Genomic DNA, 23630 nt, shown 5'->3' with positions numbered 1-23630 from the left:
GAGGCACGCGATTCCAGGCATCGGAACCGGTTTTCGATTCCCATCCCTAGTCAGGAGGTAGAGCGGTTGTCTGGTAATCAGAAGATTCCTGGTTTGATTCCCACTCCTCCCGGCAGTGTGTCGAAATGTCCTTGAGCAAGATACTTAACCCCTAATTGCTCCCGATGAGCAGGTTGGCATCTGACCTTGCATGGTTGCCTCCACCGTCAGTGTGTGCAGGGGCGGACCTAGCACATTTGGCGCCCTAGGCGAGCTTCACCACTGCCCCCCCCCCCTCCCCCCCAAATCAAAACATCTTAACCCTTTCACTGCCACACTACCAAACGGTTAACCCTTTTCACTGCAACAATACACAGAAGGTTAACCCTTTCACGATTGTCGGTTGTGTGATAGTAAAGGGTTAACCCTCTGTCGTGTGGCAGTGAAAGAGTTAAGAGTTATACAGTAAAGTACTGCACCTTTATTTCTTACAAGCAAGAACAAGAGCTAAGAATAAATGTAAAGTGCACACTAAAGAATTAAAACAAATAAACAACTTAGCTAACTAATAACAATAACAAACAATAAAAGAATGTGCAAATTTGCTTTCAAAGAAAATTAAGAAGAAATGTAAAGTGCACACTAAAGAATTAAAACAAACAACTTAGCTAACAATCAATCATAATAATAACAATAACAAACAATAACATTTAATTATGTATTGTAAAATATGTTACACGTATATAATCAAAATATAATATGCTAAATAAACAAACAAATTACAAATTCACTTTGTCTAAAGAACTATTTACATTCCACTCCCTATCATCACACTTCAAGGTTAGCCTGTAGCTCCTACTGGTTTCCATTTACAGTGCAATGCTTCTGGCCTTCCTCGCTGCAAAGTCATCAATCACATCATCATATGAAATCTGACCACCAACCTCATGGTTAATACTGATTACAGCCAGACCACTGAGGCGTTCTTGAGCCATGGTTGACCTCAGGTATGTTTTCAAGAGTTTTAATTTGCAGCCGGGTAGCGCAGCGGACTAAGCGTCTGTCTACCACCGCAGAGACACTGATATCGAATCCAGCTGTCAGCGGTGCCTCCGGCTTGGCTGGTCGTCATACTGACACAATTGGCAGTGTGAGCGGGAGGGAAGCCGGTGGGTGGTAATCTGGTCGTTGTAAACAGCGACTCCTACAGGTCGGTCAGGGCGCCTGCACAGCGAGGAAGGGATCTGGGTGAGGTAGTGTGCCCTCCCACGCGTTACACTCACCCAATGAGAGTCCTCGCTGCCAGGTGAAAAGAGGCTGCTGGCTGTCTCCTATGTATCGGAGGAAGCATGTGATAGACTTCAGTGCTCCCTAGACCGGCAAGTAGGGGGCAAATGTGCGCAACAACCAGGAAGGGGAGGGGGGAATTGGCATAACGACTAAATTGGGATGGCAGGAAAATACAAGAAAAATAGGAGGAGAAAAAGTGGGATTTTTTTTTTTTTTTTTTTTTAAACTCTCGGCTGAAGCTACTGTTACTGGTAGCGTTGCACTGATGTGCAGAGCAATACACAAGTTGGGATATATTTCTGTGAGCTGCTTTGTGTGTATGAATTTCAACAACTCAAGAGTTGTCATGCTCTTTGATGGCAAGTCAGGTACATTTTCCAACTCCTGAGCCAGCTCCTTCCCATCCAAATCAGATTGCCCTCCATGGTTTAAGGTGTGTACAAGTGCCTCTGCTTGCTTCATCAGCTCTTGGTGTGGCAGGTCATGGAAGTTGTACAAAATTGCATACCTTTTACCTTGGCATGTTTATCTTCTTCTTCTTTTCTTCTCTTTTTATACTGCGACCCGGATGGCTTTTGTCTCTTCATAGTTCTCTAACATTAGTCTTTCTTTCCTCGACGCTCAATTCTATAAACACTTGACCGATACCCATCAATGCACAGCACTCTAGCCTAGCATGTTCTGACTGTGAACACCTAAAGCTGAGGCTCAGACCGACTGACCGTTTTAGATTTTTGGCTCATTTTCCCTTATGTTAGAATTTTTTTTATGTAAAAATAATGGTTGCAGATATAGAGGGGGGCGCCAAAACGGTGCCAAAAAAATTTAAAAAATTTAATTAAAAAAATATATAGGCAACCGCCTATATCGCCTGTAGGAAGCTCCGCCCCTGAGTGTGTGAATGTGTGAGTGAATGGATGAATGAATGTGAGAGGCATAAGTTGTAAAGCACTTTGTATAAAAGCTGCTATTTAAAAGCAGTCCAAGTAATTGCAAGATGTGTAAGAATAAGTAGCGTAATTGTGAACTTACTTCTAATTTTCCTGTAGAAGAGAAGATAGGCACTGCGAGATCTAGTGGAGGACCAATTACCAATTTACAGATCAAAAACATCAACGCATAACATTTAGCTAAATACAATACAACTGTAGATACAATATAGAGGGAGATAAAGCTACACATTAGGGCCGGGCGATATGACGATATTATATAAATATCGGGTACAGTTCATTAACGATACACTTTTTCAACGTATCGTGGATATCGTGATGTTTTGCCCAAGAGGATTGTGTCGCGTCAATCTGTCCACACGTTACTCGTTCATATCTCAGCCCGTGCTGAGATATGCCCATTCCGCGGTCTGTTAATAAAGTTTTCAATCAGACAGATGTATGGAAAGGCTTTTATTATAACATTCGTTGTAGTAAAATCATTATGCCTCATTTAGTCATCCTGTTGAGCACTGGTCTCCTACTCGACGGCCGCGGGGCGCTAACGTTAGTAGCTTTGTTGACGTTGTTCAGCCACAGGACATTCAGGAAGTAAAAAAACTAGGAGCTTGCCGATTGGTGCTAAGAACAGCAGGGCGGGTGCAAGCGCTGTGACGTAATTGGCAGACTCGACTGTCAATCAAAATTATATGTTTCCGTCAGAATGAATGAGTGAAGACTTTGTTAAAGGGTTGCAGAATGGGTACAATACAGTACAGGAGGATGAAGACCAGAAAAAGACTTTCGACTTTTTTACATAAGGGTCCTCCATTTTCAATTCATCAAAACATTTAGAGACATACATATATACAGTAGTTTCATTAAAATGCTATTGATTGATTGATTGATTGATTGATTGATTGATTTAAAACTTTATTAACATATTGCAGAATGGGTACAGTACAGCTCAATACATACAATTGTTAAGGGGATGCAGACCAGAGAAAGACTTTAGTCTTGTTTACATCAGGGTCCCCCATTTTCAATTCATCATATTTCATATCTAAATCATATAATATCTCATTGCTAAATATATGCAATATATAATCTAATAATCTAAATCTAATATATAATATAAAAATGCTAAATGCATGGGTATTTTATTTTGTCTTTAATGTTAGCTTGCAAAATCAAATACTGTCTTGGTAAGCCTCAATGAATTGTTTGGGGTAAAAAAGAAAAACATCGTGATGTGTATCGTGTATCGCCGAAAGGTCAGAAAATATCGTGATATCATATTTAGGCCATATCGCCCAGCCCTACTACACATCTGTCCTATACTATCATGCACTCCTCCTACTATACTAATATGTCTCTACTACTATGCACTCAACACTGCAGCACCCAAGTTTCAACACTGTTTGATGAACACTGTTACTCAGCTGTAAGAGTTGTACCCTTCCTGCTGACCTGTCGTACAGAACTTGTAAATCGCTTTGGATAAAAGCGTCAGCTAAATGACACATGTACAATACATAAGTGACATAAATTACCAGGTTAACATTAACCCTTTCTTTCACACTACAAAGGGTTAACACTTTCACTACCACACTGCAGAAGGTTAACCCTTTCACTACCACACTACAAAGGGTTAATGCTTTCACTAACCATCTGTAGTGTGGTAGTGAAAGGGTTAACCTTCTGTGGCTTAAGAGCGGGACGCGATGCAAGTACGCTATATAACGACAGGTTATGTATATAACCTAGTTATATGAGTACTGGCTAAGCGTCCCGCTCTTAAGCCATACCGAGATATACCTCATCTCATGTACCTATTGTACTCCATCAAAAAAACAAATACACCCACCACCTGCCAGGCCCCGCCCCTATAGTGGCGTACTATAAAGTACTAGGCGTGGTCACCACTCACTCTTCCTCGGAAAAAAAAACGTTTCCAGGAAAAGATTCCCCAAGGGAACTCAGGGCACGCTAAGAGCGGGACGCTTAGCCAGTACTCATATAACTAGGTTATATACATAACCTGTCGTTATATAGCGTACTTGCATCGCGTCCCGCTCTTAAGCCATACCGAGATATGGGGTAGAGCGGACGCGAGGCCCGACAGATGCACCCCCTGAGGACCCGTAAGCCCACATCAAGGGGAAAGGGGAGTCCCGTCACCCCATCCTTCCTAACGAAGAGGGGGCGCAGTCAACTCCACCGAGTGCGAACAAGAGGGAACTAGAACCCCTTGAACACACAGCACAGGCGGAACCACGTGTGACCCAACACACTGTGGCCCATACCCACACACCCCTGCTACCCCACCAAAGGACGGGAAGCAGGAGAGGCCACAGACCCCAGAACCGCCTGGGAGACAAAACCCCCGGTCATGTCCATGAGGTAAAACCTTATGAAGGGACCCGGGGAGGACCATGAAGCTGCAGCACAGATGTCCTCCACCGAGGCCCCACCCAGCAGAGCGGCAGAGGCCGCCACCCCATGAGTGGAGTGCGCCCTGACGCCCCCAGGGGGATCCAGCCCGGCCAACGTGTAGCAGAGGGCAATGCCCTCGCACAACCAATGGGACAGGCGCTGTTTCGATAGTGCCTTACCGGCATGAGAACCACCGTGACAGACAAAAAGCTGATCGGTAGCCCTGAGGCCCTGAGTACGGCTGAGGTAAATCCCCAAAGCACGGACCGGACATGACAGGTGAAGGCCCGCCTCCAACTCACTAGCGTGAGGAGGCGGATGAAACGCCTGAACCACAAAATCCCTGGAGCGGAAGGAAATCCGGATATTTTTAGGCACGAAGGCAGGATTAGGCCGCAGAGTGGCACCGCAATCGGAATGAAAAGACAGGCACTCTGGTCGTACCGAAAGAGCACAGAGCTCACCCACGCGTTTAGCGGAGGTGACGGCCAGCAAGAACGCGGCCTTGAACGACAGCTGTCCCAACGGCGCTTGCTCAAGAGGCTCAAACGGGGCCAAGGACAACCGACCGAGGACCAATTGAAGATCCCAACTCTGAGCCAAAGAGCGTTGTACCGGCTTAATGCGTCGAGCGCCAAGCAGGAAACGCTTCACAAGAGGGTGGCTGAACAAAACATCACCCTCAAATCCCTCATGATAGGAGGATATAGCTGCTGCATATACCCTCACCGTCGAAGCCGACAGTCTATCAAGGAGAGACTGGAGGTAAACAAGGACAGCATCCAGGGGGCAGGAGACTGGGTCCCGGCCCCCGCCTTACACCACTCTTGGAACATACGCCATCTGCCCGCATAAAGCGCGACAGTGGAGGGAGCATGCGCATTCCGGATGGTATCAACCACAGAAGGGTCCATCCTCTCCAGACTCACCCTCTCACCAGCCACACCATCAGACGTTGGCCAAACACCGGGTACTGAAACAGCGACCCGTGTGCTTGAGAGAGGGCCGTCGCCAACCAAGGAATAACCCATGGCGGAGCGACCAGTAGCTGGATCAAGACCGGGAACCACACTGCCTTGCCCCGGTCCGGCGCGACCAGGATCACCGTCCTGCGCTCCCTCCGTATCCGCTCCAACAGCTGACTCAACAGCTGTAGAGGAGGAAAGGCATACAGAAGGCCGGGCGGCCATGGAAAGATCGAGAAGGCATCCACCCCCAAGGGGGGATGATCTGCCCGACTGACCGAGAACCACAAGGGGCACTTGTGAGAGCGTCGGCTCGCAAACAGATCCACTGAAGCCTCCCCGAAGCGATCCCAGATCTGCCTGACTATATCGTGGCGCAGTTCCCACTCGTCGTGACGAGGACCACCCAGAGACATCACATCTGCGCCCACATTCTCCATACCAGGGATGTGGAGCGCCCTCAGACTGCGCAGCCTGCGAGATGCCCATAGCCAGAGTTCGACCGCCGCCCGGTGCAGGCGGATAGATCGAGTCCCACCCTGCCTGTTCATATACGCCGCTGCCGTCATACTGTCCGTTCTGACCAGAACGTGCTCGCCTACCACCAGGTGGTCGAACCGTTTGAGGACCAGGAGGACCGCCTTCAATTCCAACACGATGTGCAGGGTAGACGGGCCAGCATGGACCTTCGTCCAGCTGCCCCCCACTGCGTTGGTCCGACACGTTTCTCCCCAACCCGTGAGAGAAGCGTCGGTGAAGACCGTGACGTGAACGCCCGCTGCCCATGGGGACCCCAATGGTGAGGATACCCAGCCTCCTCCAATGGGCGAGATCTCCCCATATCGACAAAGGAACTGTCAACCATTTCCATTTGTCCCTCACCGGATCTATTCCCATACTGAAGAACCACCTCTGTATCCTCCTCATGAAGAGGAGGCCAAGAGGAACCACCGTGTGAGCAGATGCCATCATACCGAGCAGGCGCATCACTTGCAGAGCCGTGACCGTCCCTCCCAGACGGAAACCCCCGAGCGTGTGTAGGATAGACACCCTCCGTTGCTCCGAGAGGGTTACAATCATGGGCCTTGACCTCAACGTCAAGCCCAAGTACTCCACCTGTTGACTGGGAAGAGGCGTACTCTTCTTCCAGTTCACAGCAAAACCCAGCCTGGTGAGGAATTCCACCACCAGCCTGGTATGAGACCTGGCAACCTCCTCCGACCGGCTGAGGAGTAGAATGTCGTCGAGATAGAATAGAACCCGTATTCCCCGACGACGTAGAGGCTCCAGCGTAGTCGCTACGCACTTGGTGAATGTGCGGGGAGCCAGAGAATAGCCGAACAGCAACCTCTGGTACTCGTACGCTACGCCCTGAAACAGGAACCGTTGGAACTTCCTGTGAGGAGGGAAAATCGGGATGTGAAAATATGCATCCTTCAGGTCTATGGAGGTGAACCAGTCTCCCCTTCTGACAGCAAGCAGCAGGAGTTTGACGGTCAACATTCTGAATGGTCTCGCTACAATCAGACGATTGAACGCGGACAGATCCAGTATAGGTCTGACCCCTCTGTTTTTTTGGGCACCAGAAAATAACGGGAGTAGACGCCTGACATTGCGTCCTCTCTCGGGACCATGACTATAGCCTGCTTCGCCAACAGAGATCGAATCTCGTCGGCCAGGGCTGTCACTGCTTCTGACCCTGACAATAGGGTCTGCACCAAACCTGAAAACGGAGGGTGGGGTTGTGCGAACTGCAAAACAAGCCCCTCCCTCAACGTTCTCTCTATCCACCCCTCCAAACGGCATTCTTGTCGCCATATGTGAAAATAATCCCACAGCGCACCCGCCGTCAACTGACGCTGGGCCGCAAGGAACAGTAGATAGGTGGCCCGGTCCCTCCCGCTGTGCGACGCACTCAAGGGGGGACCCCGACAGAAAGGGCCGGTTTGATACGGGAGAAGCTGCCATCAAACTGGTTGACACACACCCCCCCCCTGAAAACCCCTCTAGCGCATGCTGAGGAGTTGTTCTACAGCTAGACATGCAAGGCGTGAGGACCCCATGGGCTCCTACACGCCATAGCCCTGCAGTGATATTGCTATCACCCAAATCACGCTCGCCTCTTCTTTGCAGACCACTGCCGCTCTCACGGGAGTGGGAGGCATCAGCGTGATACCCCGCCTGGCGAAGGCGAGGCTGGGGTAACCCTTGCTGAGCATTCAACCGAAGAGGCCTCGAGTCCCCCTGCTGACCACTGTAAATAGTGGCAGCCGTAACACCAGGCTCACCCATCACACAACGTGTGGTGCAGGAGCCACGTGACAGCACAACATTCTCACGGACAGACCCAGGCTCAGCCATCAACTGGGTGTCAGCCCCTGTCCCCATGAGAAGCGAAAAGTGGGGCTGCATGCGCTTCAAAGAAGGTTCGCAACCCGCAGCCAAAGGAAAACGATCAGAGCCCCGCTTCCGTGGGTAACGGAGAGAGGGTTGAACGGGGAGCGGGCTGCTCGCGGCAGAATGACGACGGCTTGTTTGTTCCAAGCCGAATATACCCAAAATGGCCGATCCCTCGGCCGCCAAGGCTGTCGGCCTTGTGGATCCCTGTTGACTCTCCGCCCAGGGTACCACTGGCGGGGGAAACATGGCCGCCTGTCGAGGGCCTCGCCACAATCGTTGACGAGGCCGTGCTCCAACCTCTGGCTGCATAGCGTGAGGCGGTGTGGGACCCAGATCAACAACCGCCTGCGCCTCCACAGAACGACCAAAAAGTCCTTCTGTGGAAAAAGGAGTCGTGAGGAGAGAAAATCTATCTTCTTCCCCAAGAGGAGAGTGCTCAAACCAGATATGCCTATTAACAAACGTTGATAGCATCCTAATCCTCCCCGCAGCTATAGCTTGCGACTGAGTCAAGATCTCTATAACACCACAAACATGCAACATGTTTACAGTGTCGGCTGGTCCCGTAGCCCCACTACCGACGCCAATGTGGACAGGAAAATAGTCAGCTGAGCCATAACACTGGCCGCTGCTAAATACCATCCTGCAGCAGTATAACACTCATCCGTCCATACTGCCACCCTCCGAGCCGATTCGCTCTCAAGCATCGGCCGGGTGGGACATCGTTCATCCCCGCCGGGGCACAGGATCAAAGCTACCTGGCTACTTAGCCACGGTACACCCGGCCTGCACCCTGTTGTCAACCCTTTTACCCGTAAAAAGGGTAAATAGGACTCAGCAAAACCCCCCACATTAGCTACCGACTGACCTTCATTAATGAACCGGGCAAGAGGAGGGAAAAGCGGCAACATCCCACGGCAGGGAATATTAGAACAACGACCCATTTCAGCATTAGCATTAGCATTAGCAGTAGCATTAGTGTTAGCAGCATGCTCCAGGATCGCCCGGAAACCGTCCACTTCAGGGGAACGTTCACCAAGCCATCCCGCCCCTGGCGCCGACACACACTTCACAGCATTACTAACACCAACATCAATGCCTGATGACACAGGGCCTACCTGTGTACAAGCCGGCTCGATAGCCAAACCTTGCACGCCGCGCCTCGATCTGCTGCCACAAGACGAGGAAACATCAGAATAGGCCCGACGTGTCGCTGAAACATGCCGCGAAGATTCCAGGGGTAAGCAAACCTCCGGTAAGCATTCAACATTACGCAATTTCTCTAATCTTTTCATAGCACTAGTTACATAGGGCGACTTGCAGCCGCTATGATGGAAACGAAAATAGAGGAAGAGTGAGTGGTGACCACGCCTAGTACTTTATAGTACGCCACTATAGGGGCGGGGCCTGGCAGGTGGTGGGTGTATTTGTTTTTTTCGTTGATGGAGTACAATAGGTACATGAGATGAGGTATATCTCAGTATGGCTTAAGAGCGGGACGCAATGCAAGTACGCTATATAACCCTTTGTAGTGTGGTAGTGAAAGCGTTAACCCTTTGTAGTGTGGTAGTGAAAGGGTTAATGGGAGTCACATGGTTTGTAAAGTCAGTAGTCTAGTTAGGTATGTGGGAGAGTTTAGCTAGTGACGTGTTTTTGTGAGGAGGTCAAATGTTTGACAGCTGCGAGTTATTCTTACTCCAGTCGTTTTGAGGGTAGCCAGGCCACAAACAGGTTTTTGACAAATGAAAGACGGATCTGCTCACATGATTACATTCTTCTTCCACAGGCAAAACATACTGAAGATCAAGGGACAAATGAGGGACGAGAGAATAACTGACATTCACCTTTTATGGTCGGATGCTTGGAATGGCTGTGGCTCCAACTATTAGAGAGGAATGACATTAAATGCATGTATTATTAAGATTAAACTGGACTGGGCGGCCGGGTGGCGCAGCGGACTAAGCGTCTGCCCACCACCACAGAGACAGTGGGATCGAATCCAGCTGTGGTGCTTCCGGGTTGGCCGACCGTCCATACTAACACAATTGGCAGTGTGAGAGGGTGGGAAACCCGGCGAGGGTGGGTCATGGTCATTGTAAACAGCGACTCCTACAGTTCGGTCGGGGCGCCTGCACAGTGAGGGAAAGACCTGGGGGAGGTAGTGTGATCCTTCCACACGTTACACTCTCCCAGTGAGAGTCCGCGCTGCCAGGTGAAAAGAAGCGGTTGATTGGCTACACATGTGTCGGAGGAAGCATGTGATAGCCTCCACTCTCCCAGACTGACTGTAGGGGGTAGGTGCGCAACGACCAGGAAGGGGATTGGGAATTGGCATAACGACTAACATTGGGATGGGAGAAAAACGGAAAAAAGAAGAGGGGAAAAGATCAAAAAAAAAAAAAGAGTAAACTGGACTTTGAAGAGGTATTTATTCATTGCAAACATTGCAACATAGTGTTGTGGCTGAGTAGTTGTTAACACAGCAGGAGACGAGATTTCCAATTTCAACAGGCAATTTATTTAATGAAAGAAAGTTTAACAGCAGAGCTATGGATCTAGCAGACGGTCACCACAGCTGAACAAAAACACTCTAACCTCCCAACCCCTGTGCTTGTCAGATAATACCTTCCCAGCCCTGCCCCCACATGACAGATATGATGACGTGACATATTATATCAGATATGACATGACGTACATTAAGATGACACATAGATTTAACATCGAAGAGAGATAAAGACATTAAGATGACACATAGATTTAACATCGAAGAGAGATAAAACATTAAGATGACACATAGATTTAACATCGAAGAGAGATAAAGCTGGAGTCTGGAGTCAAGATTCAAATGAGTGTGTGTGTATGTGAGTGAGTGAGATGTGTGTGTGTATATGTGTGTGTGTGAAAGAGAGAACAAGATGTTACAAGATTAAAAGAACAAGATGTGATGTACTGAAATGTCTATCTGTCCCTATCTGTCATGTACTTAAAGTTGTTTTAAGAACATCAGCCGGACTGTCGCCCTAGTGTCTTTCAGCACTTCTAGTTGACCTATATTAAACTAGTCCCCCCTATATACACATTTTCCACAACAATAGTCATGCAGCGACACACATACATGCGCTGGGAAACGCACACAGGAAACACACACATGCTTTTCTTTTTTGGGATCACCGATGAAATTTTTTCTCCGCGCTTGACCCAACCCATCCTTCCCCCCAAGGGCAGCCGGGACACGGGTTACGATCTGTTCTGTGTGTTTTTCCATTGGGTTTATCTTTTTTCCTGGGGGGGGGGGACCCTTGCGAGCACGGGGGGAGAACATGCAAACTCCACACAGAAAGGCCCGGGAGATACACCAGCTGGGTACCCGGCAACCCGGCAACCTGGTCCCCAAGCGGGAGTAGAACCCAGGACCTTCTTGCTGTGTGGCGACAGTGTTAACCACTACACCACCACCATTCACCATTAACATGTAGAATTTCACAAGAATGCAAAAAGTAGAGTAGAACTGTGCCCGATGCCTACAGTATGTAATCTATTTTTTAAATAATATAACCAGTGCCCCTTGTGGGCCCTGCACCAATGCCTTTCGCCTGGCTTTTTAGAAACACCTTTCCCTTCACCTGCACGCACTACACAAAATGATGCACCACGTATCTCCAATTTTTTAACAATGGACTGCAATGTGGTGAGTGCAAAACATAACCCTTTGTGTCCTCTTTGTTATATCAGAGAGCAAGCCTCGCTCCGTTTACCACCAAAGCATCTGTCCTTTTACGACAACGTTCCGCTTTATGTTCTTTTGAAAATCTACCTGGAAATCATATAACCACATAAGAATACAGAAGTGCAGACCCTCATCTGCACCTTTGTTTACACTGTTTATTTTGATTATATTGTTTACACTGCTTATTTCTTCATCTAATTTGATTGCGTATATTTATGTCTTTCTACTATTACCTGCCCATACATGTAGCCCCCTCCCCCCTCCCCCATGCTGCTATGACTAGGGTTGGGTACCGTTCACATTTGAACCGGTACTGGTACCTGTGAATCGATACCGGTACCCAACGGTACCTTTTTTCTGTACTTTAGTCTCTAAACATTTTATCTACCTGCCTCAGTTGTAAAAAATGTGTCCAAACTTTAAATGTTTTATTATCATTATTATTTATTTAGAACAATTTGTTAATATATATATACTGTATAATATATAATATTGCAGCGAGCGTTTTTCGGCTTGCCATTGCCCTGACTGCTTTGTTGTTGAATCAAGTCAAATCCTAGGTAAGCGTGTAGTGTGCGCCTGAACGTTGACGTGAACATGAACATGCAGTACACTTCATAGGTTTAGTTTCGTGATAAACTAAACGTTGACATCATCGGAAAAAATTATTTGCATTACCGAAATGTGGCACCGGTGGATCTCACGTAAATCGGTATTCGGTAGTACCGACGTGATTCGGTCGATACCCTTAAAGGTACTGGTACCCATCCCTAGCTATGATGCCCGAATTTCCCCAAGAGATCATTAAAGTAATATCTTATCTTATCTTGCTTTTGAGACAACCCTCAACCACTGTGCAGGTGACCCGTCTTACCGGTGTAACGTAGGAATCGTCAAAGAGGTACCATCTTGCATCATCCTGGGACTTGATTGTAGCAGTGTAATGTCCACCCCTCAGGTTCCCAAAATGGTCCACAACCGCATAGAGTTCATATATGGGAGTCTGACATTGAAAAAATAAAAAAATAACACCAAGTGGAGAAAAGGAAAAAAAGATTTGAAGTACAGTGACAGACGTGCACCAACATTAAAATATTTTTGTCTTATGAGAAAGTAAAATCATAGCTACCAATGGTAGGGTCAGAGGCACATCCACACTGCAGGCGATTTTGACGTAGTCCATGGAGTAGTAGTCAAACTCAAACCTCTTGAGCAGCAGTGTCAGAACCTCCGGTTTATGTTTCATCTGACATTCCTGGTTGACACATATAATAGTGACACATATAATAGTGACACATATAATAGTGACGCATAATCATAGTGATACATATCAGAGTGACATATATCAGAGTGACGCATATCAGAGTGATTCATATCAGAGTGACACATATCAGAGTGACGCATATCAGAGTGACGCATATCAGAGTGACACATATCAGAGTGACACATATAATAGTGACACATATCAGAGTGACGCATATCAGAGTGACACATATCATATCACTAAGTCTCTATGTAAATAACTTGTTTACAAGCTTGTCTCTTCTTACAATAGTCGCATCTGCTTTGGCGTCGCATTCCTCACAATACATCTGGTTGTCTCCATCGACTTTGGAAGACCTGAAAAACGCCTCAATGCCGTCTAACTGGAAAAACACACGAGTATCAATTATCTCTGAAATAAACATCCTTTGATAAAATGGGATGATAAAATGATCCGTTTTAACTACAATCTTTCCTTATGACAAGGGATTTGTCATCATTACCACATTGTACAGTTTATTAGAGGAGTCCTTGATGTCAAGAGGCAGAGTCCAGAATGGACTGTTTGCATCATTGTATTTCTGACATCCATCACACGTGGTCCTGTGTGTCAGCTGCCCGTGGAATATCTGAAAACAATAGTGAGGCAATAACATCATTCACCTGGACTCACAGATGTGAACATTAGATTAGATCCAAATGTATTGTCATCATACAGCACAAGTACAGTACTACGAAAAGAAGTTTAGCATCCAACCAGAGTGCAAAGGCAAAAACAGTGCAAAACAGTAAAGTGCAATAGTAATATACAATGTACAGGTGATTAAACTGGGTATAAAATATATAAATTAGTACTACTGAGACTAGTGCCAATCAGATGTATGTACAGAGTTGTAAATCTAAATATGTACAGTTATACAGGTATAAAGACAATATGGTAGTAGTCATACTGGCCAGCAGCATAACTAGTAAGAGTAGGTAAGGAATATGTACAGATATAGTTATATTATCATACTGGCCAATCGCGTCTCGCTCTTCAGCATAATGAGATATCTCCTAGCACCTACTGTGCTCACGAACAAACAATTGCACTCACATGCACGTGACCAGGCCACGCCCCCGTGTCCTACTATATGACGCCGGACATGGTCACACTCTACCTTCCTCTTTTTTTGTTTCCAACATGGACGCTGCAGTGCACTCCATGAACTAGTTGTTATGAAATGCAGAGAGAAATTACACAATGTTGGGGTTTCGCCGGAGATTCGCCAGCCCCTGGAATCTTCTCGGCACATCCTACCAGCGCATCGGGCCTGGCCTGGGGTTTCCTCGTCTCGTGACAGCGGATCGAGGGACGTCGCGCGGCGGCTAGCTGTCGGGCTAGGTCGCGCACAGGTAGGGCCTGCGCTGCCAGGCATCAATGCTAGTGTTTGTGATACTGCTCGTTGTCCCGTGAGACAACCGAGTTGTGTATTGGCGCAAGGGGCAGGATATCTGGGTAAACGTTGTCGTCATGACTCTGAGTTGGATGTTTTCCCAGCTATCCTGGAGCGCGCGGCTAATGCTAATGCTACGATGCTGGGTCACTGTTCCTTTGTTCCCCGCCGTGGGCTGTCACCTCTTTTCCCTCCTCTTAACCGGTTCATTGCTGAAGGTCAATCGGTATCTAATGTGGGGGGTTTTGCTGAGGCTTATTTACCCCTTTTATGGGTGAATGGGCTGACAACAGGGCGCAGGGCAGGTGTGTCCTGGCTTGAGAGCCAGGTAACATCGATCCTTTGCCCTGGCATGGTTGAACGGTGTCCCACCCGGAAGCCGACGCCTGAGGGCGAGTCGGTCCGACAGGTGGCGGTATGGGCTGATGAAGTTTATACCGCCACAGGATGGAATTTAGCAGCGACCAGTGTCATTGCTCAGTTGACTGTTTTTCTGTCCACATTGATGTCGGGTAGTGGGGCTGTAGGGCCAGCCGACGCCGAAAACATCGCACGTGTTTTTGGGGTTATAGAACTTTTAACTCAGTCGCAGGCTAGAACCGCAGGGAGGATCAGGATGCTATCAACTCTTATTCACAGGAATCTCTGGTTGGAGCAGTCTTCCCTTGAGGAGAAAAGGTTTCTCCTCCTTAGGGCTCCCCTTTCCACAGAGGGACTCTTTGGTCTTTCCGTGGAAACACGGGCGGTATTTGACCTGGGCCCCACACCGCCTCGCACCACGCAGCCAGAGGTGAGAGCGCGGCCTCGTCAACGACTGTGGCGAGGCCCTCAACCAGCGGCCATGTTTCCCCCGCCTGAGGTACCCTGGACACAGCGAAAACAGGTGATCGCAAGGCCGACAGCCTTGGCAGCCGAAGGATCGGCTACATTAGATGAGCACGCCCTAAAAAACCATCACCGTCTAGCTGTGTCTAGCTCGCTCTCGGGTCACTCCCCCCCCAACACATGCGGGATAAGGGCTCTGATTTGTTTCCTTTGGTTGCGGGCCGCGTGCCTTCAATGAAGCCCAAGCGGCCCCACGTTTCGCTTCTGATGGGGACAGGGGCTGACACCCAGTTGATGGCTAGGCCTAGGTCTGTCCGTGAGAATGTTGTGCTGTCAAGCGGCTCCCACGGCACACGTTCTGCATCTGTGTTTGGTGAGCCTGGTGTTATGTCTGTCAACAACAAAGGTTGTCAGTGGGGGAGCTCAAGGCCTCTTGGGGCAAAGCGTGGGTTCCCCCAACCCCGCCTTCGCTAGGCCGGGTATCACGTTAGTGCCTCCCACGGCCGGATGACCGGCAGTGGTCAGGCAGGCGCGCGTGATTTGGGTGGTAGTAATATCACTGCAGGGCTACGGTGTGTAAGAACTAGGAACCCACCCTATCGGGCAGTGTGGGGTCCTCGCACCTCGCATGTCCAGCTGTAGAACAGTTCCTCAGCGATCCATGCTGGGGAGGTGTTCAGTGGGGGAGCTTTTGTCACCCAGTGTGATGTCAGCTTTCCCTGTATCAAACCGGCCCTTTCTGTCGGGGTCCCCCCTTGGGTGCGATTGCCTCGTTAGTAGTGTCAGGGTCCGATATCCCGACTCCACGAGACACCCTGCTCGCACGGTTGGCGGGTCCAGGGTTGGCAACGCACAGCGGGTGGGACCGGGCCACCTATCTACGGTTCCTGGCGGACCAGCGGCAAGTGGCGGCGGGTGCGCTTTTGGATTATCATCACATATGGCTACAGCAGTGCCATATGTCGAGGTGGATGGAGAGAACGCTGAGGCGGGGGCTTGTGTTGCAGTTTGCGCTACCCCACCCTCCTTTTTCAGGTTTGGTGCAGACCTTGTTGTCAGGGTCAGCAGCAGTCACAGCTCTGGCCGACGAGATCCAATCTCTGTTAGCGAAGCAAGCCATCGTCGTGGTCCCAAGGGAGGACACGATGTGTGGCGTTTACTCCCGGTATTTTCTGGTGCCCAAGAAATCGGGAAGTGTCAGACCTATTCTGGATCTGTCTGCGTTCAATCGGCTGATTGTGACGAGGCGGTTCAGGATGTTGACCGTCAAACACCTGATAAGCTCCGTCATAGTGGGAGACTGGTTCACCTCCATAGACCTGAAGGATGCGTACTTTCACATCCCGATCTTCCCTCCTCACAGGAAATTCCTTCGCTTCCTCTTTCAGGGTGTAGCGTACGAATACCAGAGGCTGCCGTTCGGCTATTCTCTGGCCCCCCGCACATTCACCAAGTGCGTAGAGACCGCGCTGGAGCCTCTATGTCGTCAGGGGATACAAGTTATTTTCGATCTCGACGACATTCTCCTCCTCAGCCGGTCGGAAGAGGTCGCCAGGTCTCATACCAGGCTGGTGGTGGAATTCCTCACCAGTCTGGGTTTTGCTGTGAACTGGGAGAAGAGTACTCCTCTTCCCAGTCAACAGGTAGAGTACTTGGGCTTGGTTCTAAGCTCAAGGCCCATGAGGGCAACCCTCTCGGAGTGGCGGCGAGTAGCTATTCTCGACGCGCTCAGGGGGCTCCGTCCTGGCAGGACGGTTACGGCGCTGTCCGTGATGCGCCTACTCGGTATGATGGCATCTGCTCACTCTGTGGTTCCTCTTGGCCTCCTCTTCATGAGGATACAGAGGTGGTTTTCCAGTATGAAAATAGACCTGGTGAGAGGCAAGTGGAAACGACTGAAGGTTCCCATGTCAATACTGGGCGATCTCGACCACTGGGGGAGGACTGGTACCCTCACCAGCGGGATCTCCATGGGCAGCAGGCTATCACACGTCACGGTCTTCACCGACGCCTCCCTCACGGGATGGGGGGGGACGTGTCGGACCAACGCAGTAGGGGGCAGCTGGACGTGCCATGCTACCCGGTCTGCACTGCATATCAATGTGTTGGAATTGAAGGCGGTCCTTCTGGACCTCAAGCGGCTCGGCCACCTGGTGGTGGGTGAGCACGTGTTGGTCAGGACGGACAACACAACGACAGCATCGTATATCAACAGACAGGGTGGAGTACGCTCCATCCGTCTGCACCGGGCGGCGGTGGAGCTCTGGCTATGGGCGCTCTACATCCCTGAGGTCCCTTGGTTGGGTTTTCAGTGTTGGAAACTTTTTCTGAGGAAGGTAGAGTGTGACCATGTCCGGCGTCATATAGTAGGACGCGGGGGCGTGGCCTGGTCACGTGCATGTGAGTGCAATTGTTTGTTCGTGTGCACAGTAGGTGCTAGGAGATAAGAGATATCTCATTATGGCGAAGAGCGAGACGCTCAGCCAGTATTCATATAACTAGGTTATAGGATAACCTTTCGATATAGTATCTACGGATATGTAAAAACTTAAAAGGATTAAATGCAGGTATGTACAGACAGATAGATGTATAGATCTACCGGTATATGATATGCATGCAGTGATATACCTGAATGAGTTCATGAACTTGTTAATATTTTGGGCAAACGTGAACTGAACGTACTGTATTTCCGCTAGGTGAACGTAATTGTGAACACGTTCATTCTCGGCGCTCTATCACAGTATAACTTTGTTCAAAAGTGTGCCCGATTTCTCTCACACACACACACACACACACACACACACACACACACCCCCCCCCCCCCCCCCCCCCCACCCACCCACCTTTCGGTGTGTGCGTGTGTGCGCGTGGAGAGAGATTGTTACACGCGACGCGGGCTGCCCCTTCAAGACAATGGTAGGGGAAACAATGATGGAAATGCCAGTATTCTGATTGCTGTCTGTGCTTCTATATGGGTTATGCCAATAATTTTGACAAATACAGTAATAGCTCGCAGGAACGTATTGAAAAAAGAACTATAAACTAGTTCATTTTTAAAACCATGAACTTTAGTTAAACATTTAGAATTATGAACTATGAACTGAACTAGTTCATTTAAAAATGTGTGAACTGAACTAGTTTATGTAGAAAGTGAACTTTCCCAACACTGTATGCATGTGATTAATATTAGAGACATACTGTACCTGTGAGGCCTGTGGACCGGTCATACTTAAGATCTTCTCATAATATTCAGCAGCATCCTGCTGTTTGTAGACTGATGGAAAGGATGAATAAACATGTTAAAAGTCTACACTCTCAGCTAATGTGTATTTGAGATGATACATTATTTTTGCCCAGACCTTTCTCGATCCCCAGTTTCCGTCCGACGGCGTATGTGTCCACTGCCTCTCTTTCTATTAAACCAGCAAACAATTCTCGAAGCTGGGGATCAATAGTCGCTTGATCTTCAGAGCAATGGCTATGGGAAAGCAAACCGGCTATAAGTGTACTGGTTTTAACACTTTCACTACCACATTACAGATGGTTAACCTTTTCACTACCACACTACCGACGGTTAACCCTTTCACTACCACACTACCGTCTGTAGTGTGGTGGTGAAAGGGTTAACCTTCTGTATTGTCGCAAGGAAAGGGTTAACCCTTTGGTAGTGAGGCAGTGAAAGGGTTAAAATGCTGCACTATGTTCATATGCAGTGGTGTAGTCTAGCTCTTTATCACATGCTTCCTCCGACACATGTGTACCCAGCCCACCGATTCTTTTCACCTGGCAGCGCGGACTCTCACTGGGAGAGTGTAACGCGTGGAAGGTCACACTACCTCTCCTAGATCCTTCCCTTGCTGTGCAGGCGCCCCGACCGAACTGTAGGAGTCGCTGTTTATAACAACCAGGACCCACCCTCGCCGGGTTTCCCACCCGCTAACACTGCCAATTGTGTCAGTATGGACGGTCGGCCAACCCGGAAGCACCACAGCTGGATTCGATCCCACTGTCTCTGTGGTGGTAGACAGACGCTTAGTCCGCTGCACTACCCGGCCGCGCTTGGGCGGCACTATTTCTGACAGAAAGCCAGGGAGACTTATCCCTTGTATCTAATAATAATAATAATAATAATAATAATAATAATAATAATAATAATAATAGATATATAATAATACATGCATCCACACATAACTGAGAGCAATCAGTAATGAGTATATGAAAGACAATTAGATGTACAGCTCTTACAGCTGGGGAGGTTTAAATGCTTTGGACTGATTTAAAAGCTTTTGCAGAGGATACACTATCATTTTCTCAAATGTGCAGGCAGTACACTCAGTGTACCCAGTGTACCCCTTGACTACACTACTGTTCATATGGACATATTTCATTGATTTCATTATTCATGTTCATTCTGAAGAATCCCAAGTGACAGACCTTTCCACAGCCTCCCTGAAGTCCTTAGTCATGAAGAGGACCTGAAGCACACTGTTCAAGTAACACGTTGATCCTTGATTTCTCAAGCCCTTGTAGGCTGTAAGGAGATAAGTATTATTATCATCATCATCATCGTTATTATTAACTAGTATTGACAAAACATCTCGCGATCTGCCTTTAACTCATGGGCGACAGTGGCTCAGGAGGTAGAGAGATCTGGTAATCTGGAGGTTTTGTGGTTCGATTCCCGCTCCTTCTGGGCAGCGTGTCCTTGAGCAAGACACTTAAACCCCTAATTGCTCCCGGTGTGCAGGTTGGCACCTTGCATGGTCGCCTCCGCCGTCGGTGTGTGAGTGAATGGGTCAAATGTGCCATTTACCATTTTATGATAACTTTCCCTCTCTGATTCATGCTAGCTTGTCCTGCCATTGCAAAGTACTCCAAAGAAGTGACCACGGCTGTTCCTGTTGGCCACAGTCAACAGCCCTGTTCCTTCTGGTTGTCGCTTCATTCATTCATTTCATTTGGTTTTGTCTCAATATTGAAGTATAAATAAACTATTGCTGTGGAGATTTTAATAAAACAAACAATTGTTAATAAAAAAAGAACGAAGTCTTTGTATCAGACCACGTGAGCGGATCGGCGCGGCCGAGAAATCCGCTCTTCGCTCTTTAAAGCTTGGTCCGCTCTGCTAATCACTCATGTTGACCCCGCCCCCAAGTCGCTCTCCGCTCGCTCCCCGCTCACCTTGAATCGAGCGCTCCCCGCGCCAGATCGCTCGGCAGTTTTTTTTCTTCTTTTTTTGGAGCATGGTGTAAATGAGCTCAAACTACAACAGTCTACACCCCCTGGGCCCCTTAACAATTGTTTGTATTGAGCCGCATTGTAATTGTAGCCATTCTGCAATGTTAAATAACGTTGTTTATCCATTCACTATCTCTATTAAGCGATGATAGGCTAGCCGAGCCACAATGCTATGGTCGCTGCCATTAACGTTAGCATGTAAGCTAACGTCAACAACAATGGCGTCGATATACTTTTTCTAACTAGAGTGAGTGTGGGCGTCTCTACAGTGACAAAGCCTGAACGAACAGCCTATCACAGGTTCACCCTTCTCATTGGTTGAAAATGGCCTTCATGTTTGTACATCGCCATCTGTTGCTTTGGCATTGTACTGCATGTATATATTACATCAGTGTTAAACCACTGTGAGCGGCCTGGAGTGGATTGGAGCGGAGGAGAACTCTCGCTCCGGACGTCGCGCCGACTCATTTTAAAACCCACTCCTCGCTCACGTCAAAACCGGCCGCTCCGCGCCCCGCGCCGCTCGCGCTCCGATCCGCTCACATGCACTGCTTTGTATTCATGATCTACCTTGCCTGTGGGGCTCAGTTCATGTAGTTACCATATGTTCCTCTTTCTGCTTATCAACATTATTCAGTCGTGATATACTTTTTCTCCAAAATAGGGCATTTGTGTGGTGGTAGGTGAGAGTTGGGACCTCTGTCACCTCTCCACTTCTGTGGAGCTTCATTCATGTAGAGTAGACAGACAAATGACTATCTTTACTGTCATTATTATTCTTTGTTTTGGTGTTGTTGCTTGTACAATGTGCATGGAAGTATTGTTTTATTCTGAGTGTACAATGACTTTATGTTTGATTAAGGCTGTCAAAGCAAATTTGAAATGCATGAGGGTCATCCTTTTGTGTTAAATGGCTGCATAAAGCAAGCATTTGTTGACTCTCATGTTGATAAGAGCATTAAAACTTGAAAAAGATCCGTTTAAGGTACATCCTCCTTCTCATCTTCATTATCGTGTCCCTCAAGTCCTTTGCTCAAGTTCTCATCATCAACATTACCGTGACGATCCTGACGATGATGATGGCTTTGTCTTCCTTCACCTTTCATTTCTGCTCCACCTTTTCTATCGGCTGTAACCCCCTGGGATGAGGCGCTGGTCTGGTCTTCCATCATCTGTGAACCTGGAGATGGATATATATATATATCAAGTTTCTTTAATAGTTGTCATACAGAAGTACAGAATACTTTCATACAAAATGCTTCTTACTGTTACGCTCCAGAGACTGTGCTAGACAAGATAGTATCAAATAACATAGTATAGCATGTAAATTAGAAGTAGAAAATGAGGTCAGTGTTCAGTATAGACATATGTACAATGTTCGATGCAGAATAGACGTAACTGAGTTACCATATAATATACAATACTATGCAGTGTACTAATGTACAATACTATATAGTGCAAAGCAGAAATGGGATGAGGTACAATTTAGGTACAATTTACAGTAAGGTGTACGAGTTGTAGTGCAATCCTTCATCAATAAATATAAAGTGTGGGGAGTGGGTGCTACAGTGTGTTTGTTTAAAGTGAGTGTGTGCTATAAAGTGTGGGGAGTGGGTGCTACAGTGTGTTTGTTTAAAGTGAGTGTGTGCGTGTGGATGTGTGTGCTATGTGCGTTTGATGGTTGTTGTTGTGTAGTATTCATTGTTCGTTGAGCAGCCTGATGGCCTGGGGATAGAAGCTTCTTCTGAGTCTTTCTGTGCTCGCCTTGAGACTCCGGTATCGCTTGCCTGACCGCAGCAGTTCAAAGAGGCAGTTGTTCGGGTGACTGGAGTCTTTAATGATTCTCTTAGCCTTGCCCCTGCACCGCTTGTTGTAAATGTTCTGGAGGGTGGGGAGCCCCCCTCCAATTGTGCGTTCGGCTGAACGTGTCACTCTTTGTAGTCTGCTTCGGTCTTGTGCAGTGCTATTCCCAAACCAGGAGGTGATGTTGCCAGTCAGGATGCTCTCTATTGTACATGAGTAGAAGTTATTAAGGATCTTCTGACTGACTTGGAACTTCCTTAGGAAGTAGAGGCGTTGTCGTGCCTTCTTCACAACACTGTCAATGTGTGTGGTCCATGTCAAGTCCTCGGATATGTAGGCTCCGAGGTACTTAAAGCTGTTGACTCTCTCAACCGGTGCCCCATCGATGCTGAGGGGGCTGTAGTCCTTGACCCCCGACCTCCTGAAGTCCACAATCATCTCCTTTGTTTTGCTGACGTTCAGGGAGAGGCTGTTTTCCTGGCACCATCCCGCCAGGACCTTGACCTCTTCCAGGTAGGCCCTCTCGTCGTTGGCAGAGATCAGGCCCACCACCACTGTGTCGTCAGCAAATTTGATGATTGTGTTGCTACTCCGCTGAGCCACACAGTCGTGTGTGTACAGGGAGTAGAGGAGGGGACTCAGAACACAGCCCTGGGGGGCCCCTATGTTGAGGGTGATGGATGAGGAGGTGCAGTTGCCTGCTCTCACCACCTGGGGTCTGCCCTTCAGGAAGTCCAAGACCCACTGGCAGAGGTCATAGTTCAAGCCCAGGTCCCTGAGCTTGGCTATGAGTATGGAGGGGACTATGGTATTGAATGCCGAGCTGTAGTCGATGAATAGCATTCTCACATAGTTCCCCTTCCTCTTGTCCAGGTGTGATGCTGCTGTGTGCAGCACATGGGCTATGGCCCCCTCCGTGGACCTGTTGGGGCGGTATGCAAATTGCAGGGGGTCCATGTTGATGGGGAGGGAGGAGCAGATGTAGCCCTTTACTAGCTTCTCAAAGCACTTCATGGCTATGGAGGTGAGAGCTACAGGGCGGTAGTCGTTGAGGCAAGCAGGCTTGGATTTTTTGGGTACAGGGATAATAGTGGACTTCTTCAGGCAGGTGGGGATGACAGCCTGTTCTAAGGACAGGTTAAATATGTCAGTGAATACCGGGGCCAGTTGGTCGGCACAGACTTTTAGGACGCGGCCGGGGATGCCGTCCGGTCCTGCTGCCTTCCTGATATTCACTTTTTTAAAGGTCCGCCTCACCTCATGCTCTGTTACCCTGAACACTGAGTCTCCATCAGCAGCAGACCCCCCCCCCCATTGCCGTGGCTTGTGGGCTGGTGTT

The 23630-nt window shown here is 48.4% G+C and overlaps 1 protein-coding gene across 1 annotated transcript in view; it reads right to left on the bottom strand.

Annotated features, from left to right (window-relative positions):
- LOC311226771 (ubiquitin carboxyl-terminal hydrolase 48-like) overlaps nucleotides 1-23630 on the bottom strand; it is a gene marked incomplete at its 3' end in the record, with an annotated part of 102992 nt that overhangs the window by 17993 nt on the left and 61369 nt on the right. Inside the window, exons 2-11 of the mRNA XM_084312179.1 lie at nucleotides 21546-21668; nucleotides 19685-19781; nucleotides 18610-18728; nucleotides 18454-18524; nucleotides 13493-13618; nucleotides 13277-13372; nucleotides 12856-12981; nucleotides 12601-12729; nucleotides 9844-9881; nucleotides 2302-2342 (exon numbers count right to left, since the gene is read on the bottom strand). Of these exons, the coding sequence (XP_084168305.1) occupies nucleotides 2302-2342; nucleotides 9844-9881; nucleotides 12601-12729; nucleotides 12856-12981; nucleotides 13277-13372; nucleotides 13493-13618; nucleotides 18454-18524; nucleotides 18610-18728; nucleotides 19685-19781; nucleotides 21546-21660 (958 nt within the window). The 5' untranslated portion in view covers nucleotides 21661-21668. The remainder of the gene's footprint in view (nucleotides 1-2301; nucleotides 2343-9843; nucleotides 9882-12600; nucleotides 12730-12855; nucleotides 12982-13276; nucleotides 13373-13492; nucleotides 13619-18453; nucleotides 18525-18609; nucleotides 18729-19684; nucleotides 19782-21545; nucleotides 21669-23630) is intronic.

This window comes from Notolepis coatsorum, assembly GCF_963971535.1.
Source record: "Notolepis coatsorum genome assembly, chromosome: 4".
NCBI lineage: Eukaryota > Metazoa > Chordata > Actinopteri > Aulopiformes > Paralepididae > Notolepis > Notolepis coatsorum.
The sequence above is the reverse complement of the archived record's forward strand: the minus strand, read 5'-3'. Positions and strand labels throughout refer to the sequence as shown.